Source organism: Cyrtonyx montezumae, unplaced genomic scaffold (genome assembly GCF_038088225.1).
Source record: "Cyrtonyx montezumae isolate F1298 unplaced genomic scaffold, pur_monq_1.0 scaffold_4, whole genome shotgun sequence".
NCBI lineage: Eukaryota > Metazoa > Chordata > Aves > Galliformes > Odontophoridae > Cyrtonyx > Cyrtonyx montezumae.
The window spans coordinates 33,116,843-33,143,063 of NW_027072045.1; the positions used below are offsets into that span (position 1 = coordinate 33,116,843).

The window sequence follows — 26,221 nt, forward strand, 5'->3', positions numbered from 1 at the left end:
TATTCTCCCTCTTTGCTTTCCTTCTCTGTCAATTCTCACTCTGGCTTAGCTCACTGGCAAGTGGTAGACATTCGTCCAAAGCCCTGAGACTCCTCGCAACAACTGATGTTGGTGACCCAAAGAATTTGGTGTGCAGTGTCTGAATCAGGATGCCCTTTGTCCCCATAAGAATTTACCACATCATTCCCAAGCAGGCAGGAAATGCCCCACGTGTTAAAAATTCAAGTTAAAAATCTCTCTGTGAGGTAATGTGCTGGGCAGAGGAAAGAAAACCCTGAAGGATCTCTGCTTTTCTGCTCAACATCATCATCAGGACAGCAACCCGGCAGCCTTGTTGACGCACAGCCAGCTGGGTTTTGGCTGAGAGACTCAGCACGAACTGTCCAGAGCCAAAAGGCACGCTCATTTGCATTGCAATTAAAACCTCAGTTTGTACGAAAAGTTCTGGCCTCGCATCTGGGGTGAAAGCCCACTGATCTGTTCTTACAAAACACTGCTGGCTGGTGTCTCTCTGCCTGCTGGATGAGGTCTGGGGCTTTGAGCATCCTCAAATGCTGTTCCAGAGCTTGTCCTAATTTTGCTGTCTTTCTGTTGGTTAAATTGACCAGAATGAGCCCAGAAGAGCCCTAGTTACTGGAGCTGCATGCACACGGAAGGGGACAGAACAGAGCTGCTGCACAATTCCATGAATTTCTGTTTGCCTCCACAGGGGACTGCCAGAACGGTGGGGAAGGATTGAATAGATGAGCGTTTTCCTTTCCCCCAAAAAACACACAGCGCTGCCCAGGCTTCTCTTCCTTAGGCTGGAACATGTTCAGCTGAAACCAGCAGCATCAGCAACACATTATTTGGGGGTTGGGGAAGCCACAGCAGGTACCCCAAAGTGCTGACACCTCACAGAGCCTGGCATTCAGAGAATGGAAACTTCTGTTCGAGCCTGTTTGTTAAAGCACAGCTGGTGCCTATAGCAGGGGCCTGAGACAAGGACTGGCTCTCAATAGAGGTTTGCTGTTTGTCCAGAGACAGGATGTTCACCAAAGCCTGGGATCCTGGCTGTGAGGAGTGAAAGCAGTTCTGAAGCCTTTTGCATAATGCTGGTTATACAGAACGTCCAAAGTCCCTTTTATATGGATCCTGATGGTGGGAGATAAGGTGTCTGCGCAGAGCTATCAGCAAAATCCTTCAGGGCTCTGGCAGGGACAGGCGGGGTGGCTCAGGCAGCACCGTGCACATCTGCCCTCCCAGTTTCCCAGCCACAGCCCCCTGACAGCAGCAGGTTAACTCTGTCAGGTGAAGGGTTGGGCTTCAGAGGAAACCATGGAAATCGTAATTTCCAGAATCAGATGTCATCTCAGTGAATGCCTCTGAGCTCCTTCTCATCCTGTTTGACTTGAAGTCTTTAAAATACTAAGTGGGAATGAAGAAATGAGCAATAGCAGAGCTTAACCACTTTGGCTGCATGGGCAGGCAAACAGTTCTATCTGTGCCCACATTTGCAGCCCTGGCTGCTGGACCCTCACACAAGAAGCTGAGAAAAGTCTAAATTAACCCAAACCAACTGCTGCTCATTGCTCATCTGACTGCCCATAAAGCTCTGAAGCAGCACCTGGAGGGTCCACAGAAATAACCGAGGGCTGCAAGGGAGAGGCCCTTGGGCTCTGGAGTTGCATTGCAGTGTTTGAGGATGGAGGCACACCCCTGCAGCTGCAGGAAGACCGGTGCGGGACAGGAGGACTGCAGGCTGGGACCCTCAGGGAAGCCAGCAGTGCTTTCTGTGCTAGGAGACATCAGAAGAAACCATGTGGCAGCTGCTATAGGCTCTCCTGGATGAAACACATTGTGCCTAGCTGATCCCCTCTCCTGGATGAAACACATTGCCCCTAGCTGATCCCCTCCCCTGGAGGCCTTTGCCAACCTGGCGTCTGGTCACGCTTGAAAGCCAAAGAGCGCTTGCACACCAGGAAACTCTTGTTGGGAATCTCTTCTTGCTCACTGGGCCCAGATATAGGAAAATGACAAAGCAGAACTGGGCACAGCCTCCCCATGCTAATGCCAGCTGACTTTTTCCGGATCATTGTTGCAGGAATCCACTGAGCTTGCGCTCAAGAACCTCCCCTCCCTGTACCTTAGGAGTCCTGAAACCTTCCCCATCTGAAAGGGACAAAAACAAAGCCAAGGTGGATCGCAGCAACATGGGGGCTCATCTAAGTCTGCTCTCAGGGAAGACCTTGGCTGCTTCTTCTCCGTGACACCAACAACTGCAGGATCCTTAATTCTGTGCCCTCTTTTTATCCCAACTTGTACTTCTGAAGATGTGTCCTTCAATTCTGGTGTGCACTGGACATGCCGTGTCCTACCCCTACACAAAACAAACGGTTGTGCCTTTTTTGTCGCTGCTGTTTTTGGTGTTTTTCTGCCAAGGTTGGAAAAGACCTACAAGATGATCCAGTCCAACCATCCACCCATCTCCAACAGTTCTCTCTCAACCATGTCCCTCAACACAGTGTCTGAACGTTCTTTAAACACCTCCAAGGTTGGTGACTCCACCACCTCTCTGTGCAGCCCATTCCAGCACCTGACCTTACTTTTCATTATTTTTAAGTGCCCTTACATCCGGAAGCAAAGGCAGAAGAAGCAGGAACAAATACCATGCCCGAGAACCCTGGGGGAAATGCAGAACTGGAGCCACGAGGCATCGCTGGGCTCGACATTCCCCCTGCCCCATCACTGCTCAAGACGCACAGCACGCTTTACCGAAGCACAGCTCTGCTGTGAGCAAACAAAATGAAACCACGTTCAGCAAGATCCATGCAGTAAGTCAGACACTACAATGCAGAATTCAGCAGATTCCATTTAATGTCATGTGCATATATCCATACATTACTTATGTCAATGGTTTTGATGCGTGTGATGCCAGGTCTTGAAAAATCTACTTATTCATTTACATCTGGGAGCGTGAACTCTCTCAAGCAGTCACCTTGGGATGGGTTTGCTGTTTTAAAATCAGCTTCCAACCACACACAAGACAATTACTGTGAGCTCAAGGCAAAGCATGCAGAGCTAATCCCTAAAACTTGCTGCTGCAAAGGGCTTTTGCCAAGAAACGTGGAGTAGGAAGAAATCCTCTCCCTTCCAGGGAGAGATGCTATGAAATGGACTCGTCTTGCTCAGCATCCCAGGCAACAGTGAGGCAAAGCAGCGGAAGTAACACAGGAATGACTCTTCGAGAAGGTTGAGAAAGAGGGAGGAGAAGATAAAACACCACCACCACAAACTCTATAAGTAAAACAGAAGGAACAAAAAATGACAGCGTCCCCATGAAGTACCCACAGCACTGGGACATTTTTGGCAGTCTGCACGAGCAGACTGAGAGCTCCTGGGGCTGCCAGGGCTGCCTGCCCTGCCACGCGCTCCAGCTCAGCACTTTTGGGGTAGATTTTTCAAGCCCTGGGGATGGTTCCAAGGAGGGCTTCTCAGATCCACTCCCAGCTCCCAAATGGTCAGAATGTATTGCATAGTATTTATTTCAGATAAGGCACCGATTTGCCAAAGGTGAACAGCAATTCAACAGCAATGCAGTTTCCATACAATCCAAATTTGATGGCCTACAGTGCAATTACATGTAAAATCAAAGGCAAGGTTGGGAAGATTAAACCCAGCTCAGAATTTCAGATTAGTATTAAAAAGATAAAGAAAACTACATTTTTTAAAAGCCTTTTTATTTTCCTTCACCATTGTTGTTTTACAATACAAATATCACCTTGTGAATACACAAAAACCCTACAGAAGATAACTCTGCTTCACGTAAAATACAGAATGTGTATATATATATATATATATATATTCATATATATTTTTTTCTCTTCTTCATTCTTAAAAAAAACTATTTTGTTCTGCACATTGGCAAGTTTAGGATAGAATACTTCCCCAAACATACAGTATGTATGGTAGGAGCGGAACTTAGAATTACATGCAGTTTCTGCACAAATGTTTTAAAGAAATAGATTATCTTTGTTGTTTTTCCAACAACAGCTTAATATGGGATGGAGAAACCATTCGTAGTTCACTCAGTGATCATTTGTAAAATTCTTAAAAAACAGGAATTCATGGCTGTTTTCTTATTAAAATACAGCTCCCAAGTAGACAATAAAGCGATTTCCTTTCGCATGATCTGCTCACAATGTGTGAACAAGACCTGACCCTTCTTTATTTGGTTTATCCCTACCCATGGCATTTTCAACATTATAAGCAAATTTCCAGTTTAATTTAGCAATAAATGCAAAAATTAGTAATTATACAGTATATATAATTCTTCTTTCATGGAATACTTCATTTTAAATAAAAACATTTAAGACTGCCTACTGACCATACAATCAAGACAAGAAAGGCACTAGAAACATAGACAAATCTCTCTCTCCCAAGAAGCATTTTCTTTAAATTTTAACTCTCTTTTCTCTGACATGTAAAAATCTTTTTAAATTCAATTTTCATACACGTTTTGAAAAATAAAGTTAGGAAATAGTTAAAAAAATCACTTTACAACCCTTTTTTTTTTGTTGTTTTTTTTTTGTTTGTTTGTTTTTTGCACTTTTGGACACAGTCACTGCAGATTCTACAAAATCAAGATTATCAAACCTTCCTGTGTCTGTCATCTCGTTTGTATCACGGTGCAACAGGTAGAAAGATTTCTCCATTTTACCCGAGGCAGGTATTCAGAAACCTTCGTATAGTCATTAGCTAGAAAATGGCTTACGGCCCAATCTTTGGGGCAAGAGATATGAAAATTATGTTTTCCCAAGAAAATAATATGCATTATTCCCAGATGTGACTGGAAAGACCAGAACTTATGATATAAAAGCTTTCGTTTATGCTGTCGCATCATTTACAAAGGAACATGGTGATGGGTAATGTAAATCCCAAATCTATTCACAAGAAATGTATAACAGTGCATGATAAGTTAAATTTTCTTTATTGTTGTCCAACGCAGATCCTTTGGAGAGAAAAAAAAGATCACAGTGCTTACCAGGTAACTGAATAGGTTAAGTCAGGGGAACTGTTAAAAGAAAGGGTCAGGGAGGGGTTGGGTTTTTTGTTGTTGTTTCTTTATGGCATCTTCTTGCATGGAGTCCTTAGCACTTGGGACAGGCCCACTCCCCATGTCCCCTGACATGCTGTTACGTGTCATTCAGCAGCCGGCTGTATTTTACCTGCCTGCCCCGGTGCAGCACCGGCCAGGGGAAGGGCCAGTGGTAGGAGCGAGGTACGATTCCTGGCACGTTCTTTTCGAAGTACTGGAAAGGCTTGTACCACCAGACTCTTGCAAGGAGGTTGGTTTGGGAAGCTTCTTTTAGCACCTGCAGAAAGATAGCCAGAAAAAAAGAATTACAAGAGAGCACACAGCTTGTATGACTTCACTGTTCGTCCTTTGCTGCCATGTATCAGGGGTGGTGTTTGCCTACAGCTGTTTCCAAAAACCTCTCCGCATCTTGAGATACCTGCTGAGCAAATCTATACAAAGAACACAAGGAGCCAAGCTGCTTTTCCACAGCCTCCCTGCACATAGGCCCTGTTGCATCTGAGTGACGCTCACCATCACGTCCAAGCCCTCGGCTGCTCAACAACCCCACTGGGAAAAAGTGAACGTCAAAAAAGGTCAACCTCACCTCTCTACTGGGAATGAATAAAACTCCCCTAAATGGGGTTGGTTTCAAGACTACCTTTGAAACCCTCTGTAGCCCCAGAATTATTCTTAAGTCCAGCTGTAGGCATGCCCAGCCCATCCAGAGGAGGCAGAGAACCCTGCCCTGGCCTTCATCTGCTCTCACACCGCAGCCACCCACCCTTTTTCCTCCTCTTGTATATGAGCAAGCCACAGCTGAAATAAAAGGAGTGGGCAGCTGGTGAGGCAGTCATGCAAGCACCTTGTTGCACATTCACTGTGCTGGAGCATTGTACCAGCACTGGATGGTTGGACTAGATGATCTTGTAGGTCCTTTCCAACCTAATGTACCTATGAACCTATGAACAGGAATTCCAGGCACAGACTGTTACCAAACACAGTGGCCCCATACCTGAATGATCATGAAATTTTGCTATTTGCAGTCAGGCATTTGGAAGCAGAAATGTGCCACAACGTTGGGGGTGCTGCTCCAAGTACCACAAACAAGCAGGAATAACATACAACACAGCTATGTAGACCTTGGTATGAACTGAAAATCAGCACCATTGAAATATTAACTCATTTCCTACTATCATACCGGGCCTTTGCCAAACATAACTAACAGCAATTGAATGCAACAGTTATGTAAAACACCTTCCCCATGCTGCACAGAAAATATCTGGACACTAGTTAGTTGATACAGGCCTAAGTGAAATCTAGGAAAACAGCACTAGCTCTACCAGGTATGTCAGAACACAATAAAAACTGCCAGTTGGCCCAAATTCATTTCAAAATGAATGGATTTCAAAACCTGAGGTTACACAGCCTACAGCAAGCCTTCAAACATTTTCTGCGGTTGATGTGCGAGATGCAATCACACAACAATGCCTCTTCACGCCTGTAAGGCCAGCATGAAGGGGGAGAGCAAGATGCTCCACAGGAGCAGGCTCCTGCTGAAAGGCTCAGGCTTGTTCACTCCCTACCACAATACTGCAAACAGAGTTATAAGGATCCAAAGACTGGGAGAAACTCACTTGCTGGTTGGCCATTGTGTGATACCACCAGAAAAGTCTTGTAGTGATGTAGTAAGCCACCACCACGTCCACAGTGTAGTGGTCATGAGCAAGGAGGATGCAGAACATCCCAACCATGCTGAGTGTCCAGCAAAGCCAGTGATACCACCAGAGTCGCCGTGGGGAATCTGCAAAGAAGCACAAGCAGGCTGTTAGGGAATGTTCAGAGGAAGGCCACCAAAATGACCCAAGGGACAGAACACTTCTCCTGTGAGGACAGGCTGAGAGAGCTGGGGCTGTGCAGTCTGGAGAAGAGAAGGGAGACCTGAGAGCGGCCTGTCACTATCTGAAGGGGCTGTAAGAAAGGAGGGGACAGCCTCTTTAGAAGGGTTTGTGTGGAAGGATAAGCAGAAATGGTTTCAAACTAACAGAGGGGACATTTAGATTGGATATAAGGAAGAAGTGTTTTACAACAAGGGCGACGAGGCACTGGCACAGGTTTCCTGGGGAGGTGGTGGCTTCCCTGTCCCTGGGGACATGAAGGGTCAGTCTGGATGGGATCTGAGCACCTGATGGAGCTGTATGCGTCTCTGTTCGTTGTAGGAGGATTTAAATAAATGACCTTTAAGGGTTCCTTCCAACTCTTAATGATTCTATGATTTCAAAACATAGTATTATCAGCACTCAGGACTATTGCTGTAATTAGAAGAGGATGCAGACTGCAGTTGTGGGTGGGTAGAAGAGTACAGATTAAGAGCAGGAATGCTGAGATGACAATCACCCTTCTTTCAGGGTGCAGCTTTAAATTGCACCTAGAGGTAATTGGACACTTGAAAAATAGAAAGGTTATGAAACCTTTGAGAAACAGGCCAGATAAATAAAAATCTAACATATCCTGGTCTGTAAAATCAACTGTTTTGTGCTTCAATATTAATTCCACTTTTCATAAAAGGCAAAACAAGTGGCCCTGGCATCCATCTCTCTAGGCAAGGAGATGCAGTTAATGTAATGGTATTCATCCGTGGGGCACGGCTCAATGAAGGTACGGATCATCTAGACAAAACATTGGAAATAAAATGTATACTTCAGACGAGTACATGGGAAGGTGTTTTGTTTTGTCTCCCAAGTTTTCTTTTTCAGTCAAATCTACATCCTTGAAGTATTACTTTCATTTAATAGGAAACGGTGCCGTTTCACTGTAATTGCATTTACCAGTGATGAGCAGGCAATTTAAACAACAGGAAATTCCTGATGAGCAGTAACAGACTTACACTCTTTGATAAATAAGTATGTAAGAGTTAATATGACGGTGTGCCCGCTGTACAGATAGTCGCCGCACATGTTGTGGGATCCTGTGATGGACAATCCTCCGCCAGCTATCAGTTTCATTATCCTTCGCAGGTGAGATTCCCAGTCTCCAAAAAGCTGGTGGAAGAGAAAACCACAAATAAATGCTGTTGTATCGGTGCAAACCTTGCCGAATTTATAGCACACCATTAGTCAGCAACTTTGTCTTTCCCTCATTCTCTCTTTTTGCCTTGATATAAAACAATTTATTCAGTAAATTCTACAACCTTTCCCAAAAGCCAGCAATGCATTTCTAGATGAAACACAACTGGAATTGTCTATTTCTGTTCAGATGCTTTGTATGCATTGTCCCAAGTCTTTGTGTGAGCCCAGGCTGCACGGACCTGCATCCATTTGTTATTTAAATATTCTCAAAATGGGCAATCAAGAAAATTATTACAATTTCCCTACAAATACGATATCCTAAAGGATTACTTTCTTCTCTTGAACTCACAAAATAGACAGAAGGAGAAAAGGTAGTATTATTTTTCTGTACAGATATTCATGAATGTATGTGTATGTGCACAAAAACCAAATGTGCCACAACCCAAATCAAGGCATGGTGCAGGAAGTGTTAACCTCCTGTCAGTGGCCACACTCAGAGTAACGTATGTAGGGCAGAACTGGCAGGCGAGCAGAAACTGCTGTTAGTTATAAATACTTCTTGCTACCACCAAGTAAAGGTATTATCTTTCTCCGAGGCCTTGCTGTCAGTGTTTGAAGCTGTACAGGAAAATGCTGTAGTGGGAATCTTCCAAGACCATGTAAGGGGTTCAGAGTTTTGATTCATTATATCCTTTTATAAGCTTCACATGTACAGTGAGGAGCAGAATAATGACTGCTGGAAAACCTGTGAATTCTGTAATACAGTCTCAAAAAATCCAGCTACACAACAAGAAAAGGAGATAAAAATATTTCCAGCTACAGTTTGAAATTTCTCATAGTCTCTAAACATCTGTTTCCTCTTCTGTTCAAGAGGCAACACACTTTAAATAAATCAAACTTAATTTAATTCATCTTATTCATAACATTGCAAGCCCTACAGATGATAGTCTAACTGAAAATGAGATGAACTGCCCACGCTACACATGCAAGCTGCCTGAAGCCAGATTTAACACGCACTTTGAATCAAATCCTTTTCTTGTATTTGTTGCCCCACAGACAGCATCCTGTTACGAGTGGCGTCCCCCAAGGGTCAGTTTTGGGGCCCATCTTGTTTAATATCTATATTGATGACCTAGACGAGGGAATTGAGTGTACCCTCAGTAAGTTTGCAGATGACACCAAGTTGGGAGGATGTGTCAATCTGCCTGAGGGTAGGGAGGCCCTTCAGAGGGATTTGGATAGGCTGAACAGCTGGGCTGAGCTCAATGGGATGAGGTTCAATAAGACCAAGTGCCGGGTCCTGCACTTTGGCCACAATAACCCCATGCAATGCTATAGGCTTGGGGCAGAATGGCTTGAAGAATGTAGAGAGGAAAAGGACCTGGGGGTGTTGGTTGATGCTCGGCTCAACATGAGCCGGCAGTGTGCCCAAGTGGCCAAGAAGGCCAACGGCATCCTGGCCTGTATTAGAAATAGTGTAGCCAGCAGGAGCAGGGAGGTGATCATCCCCCTGTACTCAGCTCTGGTACGGCCGCACCTCGAGTACTGTGTTCAGTTTTGGGCCCCTCACTACAAGAAGGACATTGAGGCCCTGGAGCGTGTTCAGAGAAGGGCAACAAAACTGGTGAGGGGTCTGGAGCACAAGTCTTAGGAGGAGCAGCTGAGGGAGCTGGGATTGTTTAGTCTGGAGAAGACGAGGCTCAGAGGAGACCTTATTGCACTCTGCCACTTCCTGAAGGGGGGTTGTGGTGAGGAGGGGGTGGGCCTCTTCTCCCTGATAGTGACAGGACGAGAGGGAATGGCCACAAGTTGCGCCGGGGAAGATTTAGATTAGATTTGAGGAAACATTTTTTCTCTGAAAGAGTGGTCAGGCACTGGAATGGCCTGCCTAGGGAGGTGGTTGAGGCACCATCCCTAGCGCTGTTCAAGAAGCGTTTAGATGAGGTGCTAAGGGATTTGATTTAGTAGTTGGGTAGGGATAGTGATAGGAGGATGGTTGGACTAGATGATCTTGTATGTCCTTTCCAACCTTATGAACCTATGAACTGTCCCCAGACCTTGCATCTGCTGCTCACAGCTCTAACATAAATCTAGCCATTAAAGAAATCCTCAGACAATGTGTGAAAAGCACAACCAGGTACTGAGCACCTCCAGGACCCAATGGGGCACGGGAACCACCTGAGTTTGGAGGAGGACATATGGGTCAGCACACTCAACTACATGCCTGCTGGATCCTTACCTCATTTTACTAAGTTTCACAACCCATTTAACAGTCAGAAGGGAACACAGAATGCCCTGGTTGGCCAACACAGGCATCTTGTTCCTTTGCTTTAAAGTTCCTTCTTGCTTTAACAAGTAGAAATTGTACTTTTTGGACAGATTTACAGAGAGTCTTTGTAGCCATTAAATATTTCCTGCTAGCAATTCCTTATAAAACACTAAAGTACTCCTAAAGCCCACCCTGTGACTGTTAAGAGTAAGGTAATAAGATGATATTTTTTCCCAACAGGGTATTCAAAGCTTTCAGAAAAGCTCAGCTAATCTTCTAAGCAGAGCAATAGTAGAATACAATGTAGGCCTGTCTTTGTTTAATGAGCCCTACTTGCCAGAGCTGTAAATTTCCGGAGATGACAGTTTTACTCAGGTTGGCCCACACATATCTGTGTGGTTTTTTTCTTTCGCAATGGCTAACTGATCAAACACAATGTTGACTCTCTGCCCTCTACTCCTCTTTACAAAAGACTGAGGTCCCTCAAGAAGCCACACGTGGCTTGGCAAAGCTCTGCACTGCCAAACAAGCAATAAAGCACGTTTGCTGGCTTTACCTCGCCGAGGAACCCAAGCGTTTCTGCTCTGTTTGCACCACGGGTTTGTATGTCTCAGCAAACATCATAAAAACAGTGAGAGCACGTGCCTCAGGTGGAATCACGGGTTTGATTTATGGTTTTACTGTCTTCATCTACCTCATGACTGTGCGCGCAACCCTGCTGAACTGCGCATGACGCAGACAGTTCACGGGAATTAGCTTCTGTCCTTTCTCCCACTTAAGTTACAGCATGAACAGCAGAGGCAAGGAGATGAACTCTCTGGAGAAATATCACGTATATGTAACACACATAGCTTGTTTCCCATGCTCATGTGAGGGAGAACACCTATGCTTCAGTAACTTGATTTCACCACGGCTTTTGTAAGCACGTTTTTTCTTTGTCACAATAAACGAGAGTCGGTGATAGTTCAGGGAAGGTCAAACCCTTGCACTGACACAACTGCATTATATCCTGGGACTAATAGTAGCAAAGAGTTTCCCTGTGAAACTGACTTTAAAATTAAAGTCTCTTTGGGTCATTTTTGACTACAAACCATAAATGGATTGAACAACAGGCTGCAACCCTGAACTGCTTTAGTGAAGAGGAAAAATGCTGAACGCACAGATCAGTTCCAGCTGCTACAGAAGCCACGTGGATGTGCAGAAGGAAGGTGGAAGTCCCACCCACACCCTCCCAGCAACCCCCTCGTGCCAAACCATTTTCAAATCAGTACCATGAACTGAGAAACCATTGCTCACTGTTCTGGCTATAGTGAGACAAAGGAGAATGATTAAAATGCAGATAAGCAAAGAGAAGGTTACCTTTGGAGAACACTTGAAATGCATGCCAGGTACTGGGAGTGTAGTTACATACATTGTAATACACCGATACAGGTATAGTGTGCCAACTATACAGAAAAATCTTCTGCTAATTATAGACCTAGAAGAAGAAACAAAAGGAGATTACTCAATGCAAATACAGTAAGAAAAGATAAATAAAACACACAGGCTAGCAACTTTGGTCTTCCTGATGCTTTTGAAACTTGGGACTTGTTCATCTACATCAGCTTCCACCTAGGAATACTGACTTCCTTCACAAATATTCCCACAGGTTAGAAATTCGCAAACGACTCAAGTAACATTACCCGTGAAGTTGATTACAGGAAATTTAAGGATTAGAATACAAATGCCTGTGCAGATTTAGGGCTGAAAACATTCCAAGGGATTTCATGCCCACACCCTTCCATTAGCTTAGAATGGTCACTAATTTTCTATTCAAGGCAGGGGATAAACTTACAATATTTTCATTACAAGATGAAAGGAGTAAGTTAATTTCTGCTGACACACACCTCTTAGTAATTACAAAGGAATGTTGTAGAAGAAATAGCTTGTATGACCCAAATGAATGAGAACATTTATTTCTCAAGCAGCATTAACAGGGAGAGCAGCTCACATCAGCAGTAAAATATCCAAAATACCAATTGAGAGCTGCATCAGCTGCAGAATGGGGTGTTCTCTTCGGAGGGCACTCTCTAGGCAAGCAGTCACAGCTGCACTGAGATTCATTCATTGATGTCTGCCAGTAAAATTCTCAGTTTCGGGGGATTTTGCAAAACCAGTGAGAGCAGCGTGCAGAGAGCTGTAAGTTTGACTCAGAAGCAAGAGCCAGCACCCAAACCGGGCCTACTAAGTTTTCCTATACGTACTGGTCAACACTACCACATGGAAAAAGCTTTCAGCACATCCATCAGGGTGGAAGCAAACTACATATGAGTTTGCATAGCCCTTCATGAAAAAAAAATCACCAACAGCTTTACAAAACAGAAGGCAGACCCAGCTACAGCAGCTCAAGACTCAACTACTGCTGTATCCTGCCGGCCCTCTGGGTTTTGGTTGATCTAAACCACTCTTATCTAGAGTTAGAGTCATTTGAGTTGCAATACTATTCTGAAGCTTTCACCTTGAAAGATTCAATAACAATTTTTCTACGAAGTTGAGCCCTTTGATAGCTCAAAGTTGGCCATCTTTTCCTTTGTAATAGCTTTTGGCAGTTATTAAACTAAAGTGCTCTGCTCCCAGAGGAGTACAACTTTGTAGTGCCAGATCAGTAAGAACTTGAGTGTCTTAATTTATCAGAAAAGCTTCAAATACTCCAGTGCAAATGCATTTTGCACTCAAGTGCTCAGTGAGTGTTGACAGCTATTGAAACTTAGTATTTCGGGATTCTTCCCCCTTCCAGTGCAAACATGGATGCAGCTGGGAGTCAAGAAGCACACTGTATTATGCAGCTGCATGGACTGCATCACAGAATCAGATTCATCGAGGTGGGGGAAGTCCTGGTGCTAAAGGCACCACACCACCTGGACAGCAGTTTTCCTCTGGGGTTCCTATGAGGAAATTCTCTGTTACAAGGGTGATCCATTACAGATCTCACACGTGCCTGGCTTTTATAACCATATTCAAGCTTGCTTTCCTTTATGGTCTTGTATAAAGACAAAGAGTAGGTTGGGGATTCAAACCAGCAGCACATTCAAAAGACCAAAGAAGTGGCAGTGTTTTACTGAGCAGTGAATGTTTTTGTTAACGTTACCCATTAATCTACTTAAAGTGGATTTAGTGTGGTTTAGTTTAGGAAAGTCTACATCAAAGTGCTCTGCACTGTAGCATTAAAGAAAAAAAATCCAAAAGGCCTCATATTTTCCTCTTTCAACAAGGTTTGGCCTATGTGTGTGTGAGCCACCTAACGAGTACACTGAAAGCTTATTACTGGCAAAGATTACAACTATTCAGACCTTACCTAACATGGGTTGCAAGTATGCTGCTTTTTCATTCCTGTGAGTACCTAGGTTGAATCAGAAGTTGAGCACGGCCAAAAACTATTGCTGTGCTTCTGAAGCATCTGGGAATGCTTCCCATCAGAAACTACGGGCAGCTCGCCTGGGCTTCTCAGACTGCAGAATAAGGCTCAGGTCACCCAAGGTAACAAGCCAAGTTCTGTGCATCCTCCCTGCTCCTGCTCTCTGGCAAAATCCACCAAATCCCCTTACCAAAAATACCAGGGGCAGGATTATGTGAGGATATGCAAAGAAAGAAGACATTTATCTCCCTGTATCACACCTAGTGCCCAGCACCAAAGCCCTCACTGCTGAGCAAGCCCACTAAGCAGACAGGAAAATGCCAGCTGGAAACTCCAGTATCTTCATGACTTCAAAATTCTTTTTCAGATAAGAAAGGTCTAGCAAGAGCCAATGCAAAGTCTGCACCATGGTTAGCTGGATGGATACAACAACAACTTCTACTTCAGGTCTGGTTTCATAGCACACCAAAAGACACATAGGGCTTAGTCACCATCATCACGCAATGCCTGGACAAAATAGATGGAAGAGATGAGTACCTTGAGTGACACATTTCTACCAGCCTTCATCACCTGGAAGAAGAATGTGGGGTGAAATCAGGACCCCGGTAAATAACGGATACAGTGTGAGAAGCAGTAAGAGTTTCACTGCAAGACAATGACAACCTCAGGGGTAACTGTGCTTCTGAACTTTCCCTCAAAGACACCCACGAGTGGCAGTTCTGTCAGACAACTAGGACAGCAAATGGGTCTCCTGCCCAGCAACCACTGGGCTTCACAGCTCACCACATCTGCCACAGTGGCTATCCCTGACACCACTGATGCTCAAGGAAGTGAAAAAACTCCATCTGGCTTCATTTCCTCCCTTCATTCTTGAATTAAGTTTCAAAGAGAGGTGATAATTCTCTCCACAAAGAGATTCAGTTCTTCTTTAGCACTTGGTGGTTCACCAACCAAAGCCACAAGGATGAGGTCCTCCACACAAAGCTGTGTCACCAGACCCTGTTCCCTTTTTGCTGCTTATTGACAGCCCAGGCCTCTCCGACCTGGATAGCTCTGCTCCTGTATGCACAAGAAGAAAGGTCTCTAACGTGTTACCCACCCAGCACTCGTACTATCTGGCACAGAATAGCTGTTCCAGGACTGATACTGAAAATGGAAAGCCCTGTCACTGTACGACATCGTCCCCTTACAGCCAAAGCAGACAAACACTCCACATCTATCAAGGATGCCAAAATACTTTGCCTTCACTCCAACCCATCTCTCACTGCTCTGAAATCTCCAAGTACCTCAGTACCTCTCAGACTGTGCTGTTCTTAATCCATCACAGCGTGCCTGAACCCTCATACTGCCCAACTAACCCAACACAGTTTTGAAAGCAATCCCCCATGGCCTTCTCTTGGCACTTCCCTTGGTTTTGAACAACATTTCTACTCTGGGACACCAAATTTACGGTTCTCCTTTTCATCATAGGAGCGCAGCAGCCAAGAGAGCTCAGCTACCACCACAGGAGCCTGATTCGGAAGCTTACACAGCAAGAGACCACATCAGGATAGATTCTTCCTCCTTTACGTACATGCGCACACACACAAAAAGCAACTTCACGGTTTCTAAGCATTCTACAATACTACCATGAAAGTGGATGATATTAACCATTCTAGAAACTTTCCTTTAAGGAATTCTGTAGAAGTGCACAATGGTCTTAAAATTTCAGCAGAGAAAACCCAATAAAGCAATAGTAAAGATGAATAAACAGTAGTCTCAAAACTGATTAATTTTTCCAGTACTCACTAATGACCTCTGAATTTCATAAAATAAGGTGTAGTTGTTTGGAATTTTTCTGATAGGAGGTGCTCATCCACAATGCATACGTGAAAGATACACAGCAAACGCTGTGTCTTCGGGACATATGGGACAGCCCCCCAGGATGAGAAATCCACAGCATCTTGTAGACTGATAAACATTTGTCAGACAGCTATGGAAATCTACAACTCTGTTATGCAAAGGTATCCTGCCCCAGCACAGCAGTTCTCTCAAGCTGCCTGTACCTTAGCAAGCTGGTGAACACCTGAATACATTTAAGTTTTAATACTTCCCTCCATTATAAGGATGAGTGAGCTGTCACCCTCAGGTTTTACCTCTTTGAGAAAGGGAAACTGAAAACTTTAAGGTCATTACAAAGTCCTGTGAACCAAAAGATTCTGTATTTAACATGGTGGTGCACAGATTACATGCCTTCCAGCTGTTATTTGTTTGTTTTTAATATAGAAGCCACATTAAAATAAAATAAAATAACAGGTGAAGGAAGAGACCTAGTGTTATAACAGAGGAGGAAAACCCTTCTGGGTGAGGCAGCTGTGGGGCATGCTTCTGCCTGATTTTAGAAAGGAAAGGCAACATGCCACTTGATATTGCTTAGAGCCTCCTGACTTTGAACACTCCACAGGCATGGCAGCACAAGGATTTGTATCAGACCACTCATGCTAAGGCAGTTCAAGGTATGGATTCATTTTAAAAACCGAATTAAGCATCCACTTGCACAGACACTTTGTAGAGCATGAGAGGTAAGTGACTTCCACCTCTCTTGCAATTCTAAGCAGGTATGAGCAAGTACCCAGATAACCTTGCAAATTCATTGTGTATCTGCACTTCTGCATATTTTATGATAAGATAAGCTTTCAACACCCTCTGTTTTTGACATTACCTGTCCTACCTAATGTCAACAAGAAAACGTTCTTTAAAAGTTTTAATGCAGTATTGCTTAGGTACACAGCACTGCCTTCTGTTTTGTGCCTGTCAATGGTGCCTGCTACCTCCAGCTGCTGGAGGGTTCCAATCACAAGTGCTCATCCTGCTGGGGGACTTCAGCTACCCAGACATCTGCTGGAAAAGTAGCCTGGCAATCCAGGAGGCTCCTGGAATGCACTGAAGATAACTCCCTGACTCAGTAATAGCCGGCCCCACCAGGGGGGGATGCAATACTGGATGTTTTGCACACCAATGTAAATGAACTGACTGCTGACAGCAGGACTGGAGGCTGCCTGGGCTGTAGCGACTGTGCTATGACACAGTTCATGGCATGGAGGGATGTTAGACAGACAAAGAGTAAAATTAGGATGTTACATTTTATGAAAGCTAACTTGCAGCTTTTCAGGGAGTTGTCAACAAAACACCCTGGGAAACTGTCCCATGGACAAGGGTGCAGAACAGAGCCGGCACATCTTTACAGAAGCTTTCCTCAGCGCGTAAAAGCTCTCCATCGCCCAGTGCAGCAAGTCAGGAGAGGAAGGCAAGGAACCTGCTGGTCAAACAGAAGAGCAAGAAGAAAATGCACAGGCAGTGGAAGCAGGGACAGGTACTGTGGAAAGAGTATAAGGAAGCTGCTGGGATGTGTAAGGATGGGGTCAGGAAAGCCAAGGACCATTTTGAACCGAACCTGGCTAGGGATGCCAAGAGGAATCAGAGAGGCTTCCACAGGCACCTTAGCCAGAAAAGGAACGTCCAGCAGGGTGTACTCCCCCCACCAGCGAGTGACACAGGCAAGCTGGTAACAACAGACAAGAAGAAGGCTGAGGTACTTAACAACTGCTTTGGCTCAGTCTTCTCTGATAACTGCTTGCCACACAGCCCTCAAATGTTTGGTTTGGTAGAAAGGGATTGGGCAAGCAACATCCCTTCCACCACAAGCAAAGACCAGGTTCAGGTCCCCCTGAGGAAACTGAACATCCACAACATGGGTCCCGATGAGATGCATCCCTGAGTCTTAAGGGAACTGGCTGATACAGTTGCCAAGCCACTCATTAACATTTGAGAAGTCCTGGCAATCAGGTAAAGTCCCTGTTGACTGGAAAAAAGGAAAGAAGATATGCATTTTTAAGAAGGATCAAAAGGATGACCCTGGGAACTACCATCCTATCAGACTCACCTCTGTGCCAGGGAAGATCATGGAGCAGATCCTCCTGAAAGCAATGCTAAGTACATGGAAGGCAGGGAGCTGACAAGGGAGAACCAGCACGGCTTCACCAAGGGCAAATCCTGGTTGACTAATCTAATGGCCTTTTATGATAGTGTCACTGCATCAACGGACAAGGGAAGAGACACTGATGTAATCTACCTGACTTCATGGAGGCCTTTGACATGGTACCCCACAACATCCTTCTCTGCAAATTGGAAAGGTATGAATTTGATGTTCAATGGATTAAGAACTGGCTGCAGTGTTGGCCAATGGCTCAACGTCCTGATGGAGACCGGTGATGAGCGGTGTCCTACAGGGTTCAATACTCTTTAATGTCTTCATCAGTGACATTGACAGTGGGGTCGAGTACACTTTCAGCCAGTTTGCTGATGACACCAAGCTGTGAGGTGCAGTGACACACTAGAGGGATGGGATGCCATCCGGAGGGACCTAGACAGGCTTAAGCAGTGGGTCCAGGTGAACCTCATGAGGTTCAACAAATCCAAATGCAAGATCTTGCACCTGGGTCAAGGCAGCGCTCATTACCAATACAAGCTGGGGGATGAAAGGATTGAGAGCAGCCCTGCCAAAAATAACCTGTGGGTGCATGGGAAACTGGAGTCAGCAGTGTGCACTCGCAGTCCAGAAAGACAACTGTATCCTGAGCTACATCAAAAGCAGTGTGGCCAGCAGGGCAAGGAAGGTGACCCTGCCCCTCTCTTCTGCACTGTTGAGGCCTCACCTGGAGTACAGCATCCAGATGGGGAGTCCAGTGCAGGAGAGACACAGACCTGCTACAGTGCATCCAGAAGAGGGCCACAAAAATGATCCAAGAGATGGAATGCCTCTCCTATGAGGACAGGATGAGAAAGCTTGGGCTGTGCGGCCTGGAGAAGGCTCTAAGGAGACCTGATAGCAGCCTTTTAATATCTGAAGGGAAGCTACAGTGAAAAAGGGACAGACTCTTTAACAGAGTCTGTGGAAATGGCTTTAAGCTTAAAGAGGATAGATTTAGCTTGGATATAAGGAAAAAGTCTTTAGCAGTGAGGGTGGTGAGGCACTGGAACAGGTTACCTAGTGCTGTGGTTGCCTTATCCCTTGAGACTTCCAAGGTGAGGCTGGATCAGGCCCTGGGCAACCTCATCTATCTGTGCACGTTCACTGCAGATGACATTTAAAGGTCCATTCAAACTGTATGAATTCTGTGATTCTATGAAAAATACCATGACCTTAGCGTAGGATCCTTATTTCATGTAAACTACAGTGAGAATAAACCCCTCCCAAATCAGTTAACAGATGATGACTTATGTATTCACTCTTACAAAGACAGGACAGTCAAATGAGTTAAGAACACAGTTATACTCGATTCAATGCACTTCACATGCTAAAAGGGCTCACATTAACTCTGCAAGAAAGCAAGACCTCAGTTTCTTATGTAGCAGTTGGAATAAACTCCCTGCTTTTGCACAAGCACCCCACGCAAACTGCAATACCAAAACCAGAAAGAGCACAAGAAACTTCATTTTACTTGGACATAAATGAGTATCTGACCTCCAAATCCATCACAAGTATGCCCTAACACTCAGTCTTCAAAGGGTTTTACTTACTTGTATTTTAACAGCAGCCACTGAACAAACCAAAGTCCTACAAGGATCATGCCATTTATTTCACAAATAGAAAAGGCCCATTGCACCCGATCAAAACGATCAAAAAATGCATCTGGTAGGGGAGGCTGCACCTCCTTGGGAGGCACTCGTTCGTGAACAACTGAGATAGTCACTGTGGTAAAGATGAAACAAAAAAGTGCATAAATAAAAGCCAGGAAAGTCTTCCCCCATTCCATGGGATACTGCAAGCGCAATGGCTCTGGCATGGGGATCTTTATCATCTCCTTTTTATAACCATTTGGCACTCCGTTCAGCTTTGTTTTACTGCTAAAGCCGTTCTCGTGCACAGTGTTCACGCTGACACGGATGTGCCCATTGACGTGCCCATTTTTGTGAGCCTCTATGTGATGAGCCATCTTTAAATTCTCAATCATGTGCAATAGCTGTTGGCCACTGTCAGATGACACTCGGGAGAGAGGCGTCTTCTTGAAATCCTCCTCTGTCAGGTTGATCAAATCCTGTCCAGTGAAGCTTTTCAATGGCTCACAGTACTCTGGCACAGCGTTTTCCATTAGCCAATTTGTCACCTCCTCAGGCGACCATGACACCACTTCTTTCATCCTGCCAAGCAGCCAGGGCACAGTCTTACATTGATTTTAAAGTGGGCAGCAGTCACTGCGGCTCCAGCGCATCAGAAAGCTCCTCCTTGGCTTCATCTTGTCTGAGGAAGCAGTTTGGCAAGAGACAAGTCCCTGTCTCTAACCATTTGATGTGAACACCCAGGTGCTGTGACAAGCGTAGCAAATGGTTCACTTCATATTCGTGTTGGCATTCTTCTTCCTGGGGAGAGAGAAAAAAAAAGTCACTCAGACAGCACTTACCAAAAGTTTGCAATTCATATTCGAAGACAAAACTACAGGCTTGGAAAAGAGATACTTATTTGAGTGCCAGCCTTGAACGCACAAGCCCTGTCCTCTCTCTGAGCTTGCTGCCAATTATTCCAGAGCCTTAACGTTTTTTTATTAAAAACAATGCTTCATAGATGAGTCAAGGATTTATTTTGCTCTGTACATGTGAAATTTTCTATTATCATTCACTTCCGGCCTGTAAGCAGAACCCAAACCCCTCTTAAATCATAGCACTAAGGGATTTAAGGTCTTGCAGAGCAAATGGCCATGCCACAAGCCATGTCCCCTCCCACAGACTGCCACCTTGACTGAATGCATTGCACCTAGTTGTGCCAGCACACCACACCAACGGCTCTTCCACAGGTCAGCAACAAAAACTGCGTGAGAAAGTGAAGTCACATGTTCTGGACAAAGTATCAGCAAGAAAATCAGTGCCCAAACAGGCTATACTGAAAATAAAACAAACTGTTTAGGCTTGCACAGCAGATGTTCAGCAGCTCTTCAAGGTAGATTTTACAGTTTCCATGGTACGCTGCTAGAATTCAAATGCCTGCAGTAAGTTACAAATGAAGCAGTAGGAAAATGAAAGCAAAAAATGAAAAAATGAACAAGGTAACAAATTCCTACATCTGGTTCATTTGACCCCCTGCACTGAACAAGACGAGTGACACATAGCTTTTAATCTCTCTCTGTGGAATCACCTAGATCTGATACTCAATAAAAGATATGCTTTGGATGAAGGGCTCACAAATCTAAAGGTGCACGTGCATGCACTTAAATACACAAAGCTAACAGGGATGAAGATCTCTCCCTTGCGACTACCTGCACTATTTTAATGCACAGGAAGAAAGGATACAGCTTTATTTTCTTCCTTCTTTTAACAATGGGATCACATGTACTGAGAAAAGCTTTTAGACACAGATCACTTCATTATTCAAGTGGTGTTTAGCAAATTGGTGTTTAGTTACAGAGCTCCGAACATGGAAAAACAGGGCTGACTGAATTATGCATGTTAACCCACATTACACACCCAGAGCAGACTCTCACTAGAGGACAGCTCGGCTCAGTACCACGCCGTGCTGTGCTGCATTACCACAGGGCACTTGCACTCCTGGGTTTGATAGTGGCTGCAGCACAAAGCTTGGCCATGAACCCACACCCTCACACCATCTGTGTTGCCATCCCATTTTGATACCCACGGTATTCCCATCCCAGGTGATATGCCACCAAACAATTCCATCAGCTGCCTCTGCAGGCTTTGCTTTGCAAATTCAGCATGGATTTGAGGCTGTTAGAGCACTCGGCATACACCATGAGGTGGGGTAGTATTAAGGCTTTTCACTTTTATAAGCTTGAGAGCAAACGCAATGGCATTGGAAAAACGTTCCCGAACACTCAGAAAGTTGGAAAGGAGGAACATCTTTAACCATTATCTTCCTAGCACATCAGTGCTTCTGTTCAGCCTCTGACAACACACTGCAGCAGCCTGCTTGCTTAAGGAGTCAGGATCCCCAAGACTAGGACTGCATTTATCACTGTGCAAGCAACTGCACCAATCCTGACGTCACTTCTCATTGTTTACTACGTGTACACCTTCTCTTGCCTGGGTTAAGCTATTAAATTTTAAGATGAATTCTATGAGCAGTGTGAAAGAACAAAAAACTGTTGCCAACTGCAAATGTGATTCTCACACAAGCACAAAAGCCATAATATGATTTATGTAACCCTACAAGACTGGGCCTGGCAGCTCTATGAGAAGTAGCAAATACGTGCTTCTGGCAGCAAAACTGGGGGAGCCTGCAACATTGCTCTAAGAAAATATAGTCAGTTCAGAAACATGCATACGCTTTATTCTTTAAACTCACCATCAATAATGCCTTTCAGAGATACCCTATGGTAGATGGCTACTTCCTGCATTTTTGTCTTTTTAGAGTATAAAAGTGTTTCTTCCAAGATCGTACCGGTTTTAAGAAATGAGGAATCCTATCTCACATACAGGTGGGCACACAACTTCATCCACGTTAGAAATCCAGGTCCCACGATCTGCAGAGGAACAGCAAATGGCAGCACTGGGACCAACGAGGAGTTAAGGAGCAGAAAGTCCTTTGCTTCCAGAACCTTCGCTGCTCTGGAAGCGTGAGCTCAGCACCTGCTGGGTGAAATCACAGTCTGCTGCTGCCGTGCCACCTGCACATAAATTCCTTGGAGAACCTTTTGTAAATGCAAAGTAACTGATACACACAGGAGGCAGGCTGAAAGGCTCATCTTGAAAGTCCAAATGAAAAATAACATCTGTATGGGAACTTTTGAATCACGGTCTGAACCACTGATGGATCACCTGAGGCGAGCACTGAGTCAGCCACAGGAGCACAGGGGAAGGCAATGCACTGTGTGAGCAGAAGGGGTGCAGTCTGGCTCCACCTCTCCCAAACCCCATTTAAGGGCTGACCACCACCAGGGAAGGATCTCTTGTTGGAGATCCCTCCTTTGTGGAGTTTTTCCCTGTGAGTCCTGATGCTTGGAGATAGGTGAGCATTTCTCCTTACGTTGATTGTATATCGTTGATTTTCTATCCTGAGAACCTCACTAATTACACCATCTATATCCGCTAAAAATACCATTTGGTATTATTCATTTTGTTAACTTCACCCCTTAACAACATCTAACATTTCCAATGCCAGTGTCCATCATAGCTTGCCTGAAACAGAGGGCAAACACACAAAATGAGTTTTTTTTACCAAGTACTCTCAGCTTGTCACACTGAAAGTATCTCCTTTTTTTTCAATGTGTGTTGCTAAAAGCTTGACCAGGTGAGGTCTGCAGAAGAAATCTGGGTGCCTCGCAGTAGGGTTTGCTCCTATCCACAGAAGCCAAAGTCGTCAGCCACTGCTGATATGCACTGGGACTATGCAGACTGGGTTGGGAGCTCAGGCAGGCAACAAAAATGCTCCCTCCACCTGCACCAGATCTGTTTTGTCAAGGAGCCTGTATATGGTAATGACCTATAAATAAGAATGAGATTAGCATAATGATACTGATTGCACCATCACAGTGACAACACAGGACAATAACCAGTATCTCAAAACACCTGTCACAAGACTGAGAGAGATGAGGCAATATTAGAAAGTCTCCCAGCTCCCACCTTCTTGTTTTTACACCATCTTTTCTCTATATTCACAGCAAATACTAAAGAAACTTACAGATCCTCCTCCAATTTCAAAACAGGGAATGCTGGTAAGTGAAGCACTTCCCCCCACCACTTCAGTCCAACCAGAGAGAGGTTGGAATGCCAAGGTTGCAGTCAGTTACACCAGGAGGATCTACAAGCACTACGAAACCTCATAAAACAAGATCTCTTCTGCATTGTTTTTGGGAGATGCAGATGAGCATTAACAACCAAATCAGAGAGCAGCTCTTGAATAAAATAGCAAGCTCTTTGATTAAAGGACAAGATCTGCCTGCAGTAACACCAGCCACTGCCTACAATTCTGCTCTCAGCCAGCTGGCCAAGGTGCAAGAGCCTGCAATTTTTCACGCACAGGTCTGCTTGGAGGATAACTAAGGACTCATGCTACATGTCACGATCTTGGTTTTCATTTTTAAGTCCACCTGCTCACTGCTGAGCAAGTGATGGACAACCCCAGGAAGTATAGCAGGGGCCTCTGGGATGGCTGCCACGGAGCTGTTGTCTTGCTCCCAAAGCTGGCCTGCAATTTAATACACTGCTCCTTATTCTTTCTAAACTTGCAGCAAAAAGCATTACTTCTCATTAACGTTAACACTGACAAGATAGAAACAGCAGAAAAAGACCCACTGATGTCCCTTCGGCACGTGAATGAAGAAAGGCCTGAGTAGAAGTAGGTGGGGAAAAGGGAACAGAAGTATTTACAGATTTTTCCTTGTAAAAGGAAAATCTAGACCAGTGATCCCAAGTGCTTTCCTCATGCTCGCACAGTGCTTTTATTCTCCAAGCAAGGACCTTTGCTGCCAAGGCAACAGTCACTATAGAAATCATAACCAGCCATCTCAGAAACCGCGACCAGCTTCACAGAGCCAAGGAGATTTGCAAATCCTTTTCCATGCAGTAGGTGCATTTTAGTTGCAAACTGTGCGTCATTCATCAGCAACCCCAAAAAGCTGAGATGATAAAGCCATTAGCAAAAGTACTACTAAAACAAGCAATGTCTGGAGATAAGTACGCACAGTTTAAAGATAAAATAACAACACTTTCTCTCTTGAAAATTAACATACACTGACATACACACTGACGACGACCACACACACAAGCAGGAAAAAGGCAAGTGCTGTAATAACTGAAGTTTTAGTGCTCCGGCAAGCAAGCCACCAGCCAATTCCAAAAACTCACCAGCAAGCAGAAGTTACACGGACGCTAAATATAGTCTGGAGGAAGCTCTCATCCTGCAGTTTAACAGCACAAAACAAACTGCTTGTAACAGCAGCATGTGAGTCACGGCAGTAGTCACCTCCTCTACAGGAATGTTGTCATCACTCACAATAATGCTCCCACACCTCCCTATCTGAATGTCCTGCACCTACAAAGCAGCTCTGCGCACCAACTAACACGAGGTCTCAAGCAATGCACTGAATCATCTCCCTCCCTGCAGGACATTCTTGCCTCTAAATCAGAAATTGCCCCTTGCACAATGCTGCACTGCTGGCAAGCAAGGGACTGCTGGCGTTTTAAAACATTAAGTGATACTGGCTCCGTGCTGCAAAGACAAATATCTGCAAATAGAAGCTATCTGTAAATATAAAACAGAGGCATGGATGAGTGCACAAGTTTCACAGAACTCTGAGATAGGTTTCCAAGGTCAGTCCCAGATAGAAAACATTGTCGCAAATACACGAAGCTGGATCAAGAATTACTACTATGACCAGACAGGCTGCAATCAATCTGCAAAGCAACTCCCACATACCCTCAAGAGCTGCTCACACAGTTTCAGAGAGAAAAAAACTGCCTGTATACTACATAAATCCCCTAGCAGTCCATTTTTGCCTAATTATTCTACAGGAAGGAAATAAACCTACCCTAGTTTATAGGAGCAAAGCAGTGGCAATCCACTCGCAGGCAGGGATCTCAGTAGAACAGCTGTGCCTCAATGCCACAGTTCAGCAGCAAGGATTTCAAACGGAAAAAGTACTTGCACTGAACCTGAATCAAGAAACAAGCTTCAGAGAGGAAGCACTGCTAGTCGATATCTTCAAATCTGTTACATAAATACATAACCAATACAGCGTACGTGTGTATTATACGCACACTCTCCTAAAGACAACTTTTTCCTCCAAACCTGGTAAGAAGGAAAACCGTGCTCTTGGCTTCTTTGTAGCCCTAAATCTCTCTGCTCAACTTTATTCCTCACCCTCCTTTCTGCAGCTCCGAAGTAGTTATGGAAACCAGCAAACAGTCGGAGAAGGCTTCACCTGACCAGTAAGCTCATTATGTGGCCAGTTGCTAAGCAGGGCTTTAGTTTTGATGCTATGGAAATCCTGCTTCTAATGATCCGGGGTAGACAGGATAGGACGGGGAGGGTAGGTTTTAGCTTTGCTTTAAGTTTTGAAGAATTGTTTCAGCCCCAAAAGTCTCATCACGCAACACAGGACCAGAAGGGACCTGAAGGGTCCTTCAGCACCTGAAGGAACAGCTACGGGCTTTCCACCTATAGGAATGATGGACCAAAAGCATAAATGTCATTTTGGACTGCATTCCACAGCCCTGACATCCAAGTTCTTAAATAACGTAACACCTGCAGGAGAAATGGGATGGATATTAGCTTTTTTTGAAAGGATGCAATTGGAAACCATTCTTCTAATCCCCCCACACATATGCTTTTAATTCTGTGCAGGAAAGATGCAAACAACTACCATACATCCCCCAGACTTGATTTTCATTGGGAAAAAAATGTATATATTTATACATATATATAAATATAAATTCAACTTCTAAGA

At 44.6% G+C, this 26,221-nt stretch overlaps 1 protein-coding gene across 5 annotated transcripts in view; it reads right to left on the reverse strand.

Moving 5' to 3' along the window:
• Nucleotides 1-4,574: 4,574 nt before the first annotated feature.
• SGMS1 (sphingomyelin synthase 1) overlaps nucleotides 4,575-26,221 on the reverse strand; it is a 75,748-nt gene continuing 54,101 nt past the window's right edge. For 4 of the 5 annotated variants that reach the window (XM_065746476.1, XM_065746475.1, XM_065746472.1 and 1 more), the window contains 5 exons: nucleotides 19,347-20,186; nucleotides 11,753-11,870; nucleotides 7,944-8,097; nucleotides 6,694-6,860; nucleotides 4,575-5,354 (listed from right to left, as the gene is read on the reverse strand). In XM_065746476.1, coding sequence (XP_065602548.1) covers nucleotides 5,175-5,354; nucleotides 6,694-6,860; nucleotides 7,944-8,097; nucleotides 11,753-11,870; nucleotides 19,347-19,966 — 1,239 coding nt within the window. In that variant the 5' untranslated portion in view covers nucleotides 19,967-20,186 and the 3' untranslated portion in view covers nucleotides 4,575-5,174. Of the gene's footprint in view, nucleotides 5,355-6,693; nucleotides 6,861-7,943; nucleotides 8,098-11,752; nucleotides 11,871-19,346; nucleotides 20,187-25,303; nucleotides 25,428-26,221 lie in introns of all 5 variants that reach the window. The other variant, XM_065746474.1, reaches the window with a different exon arrangement.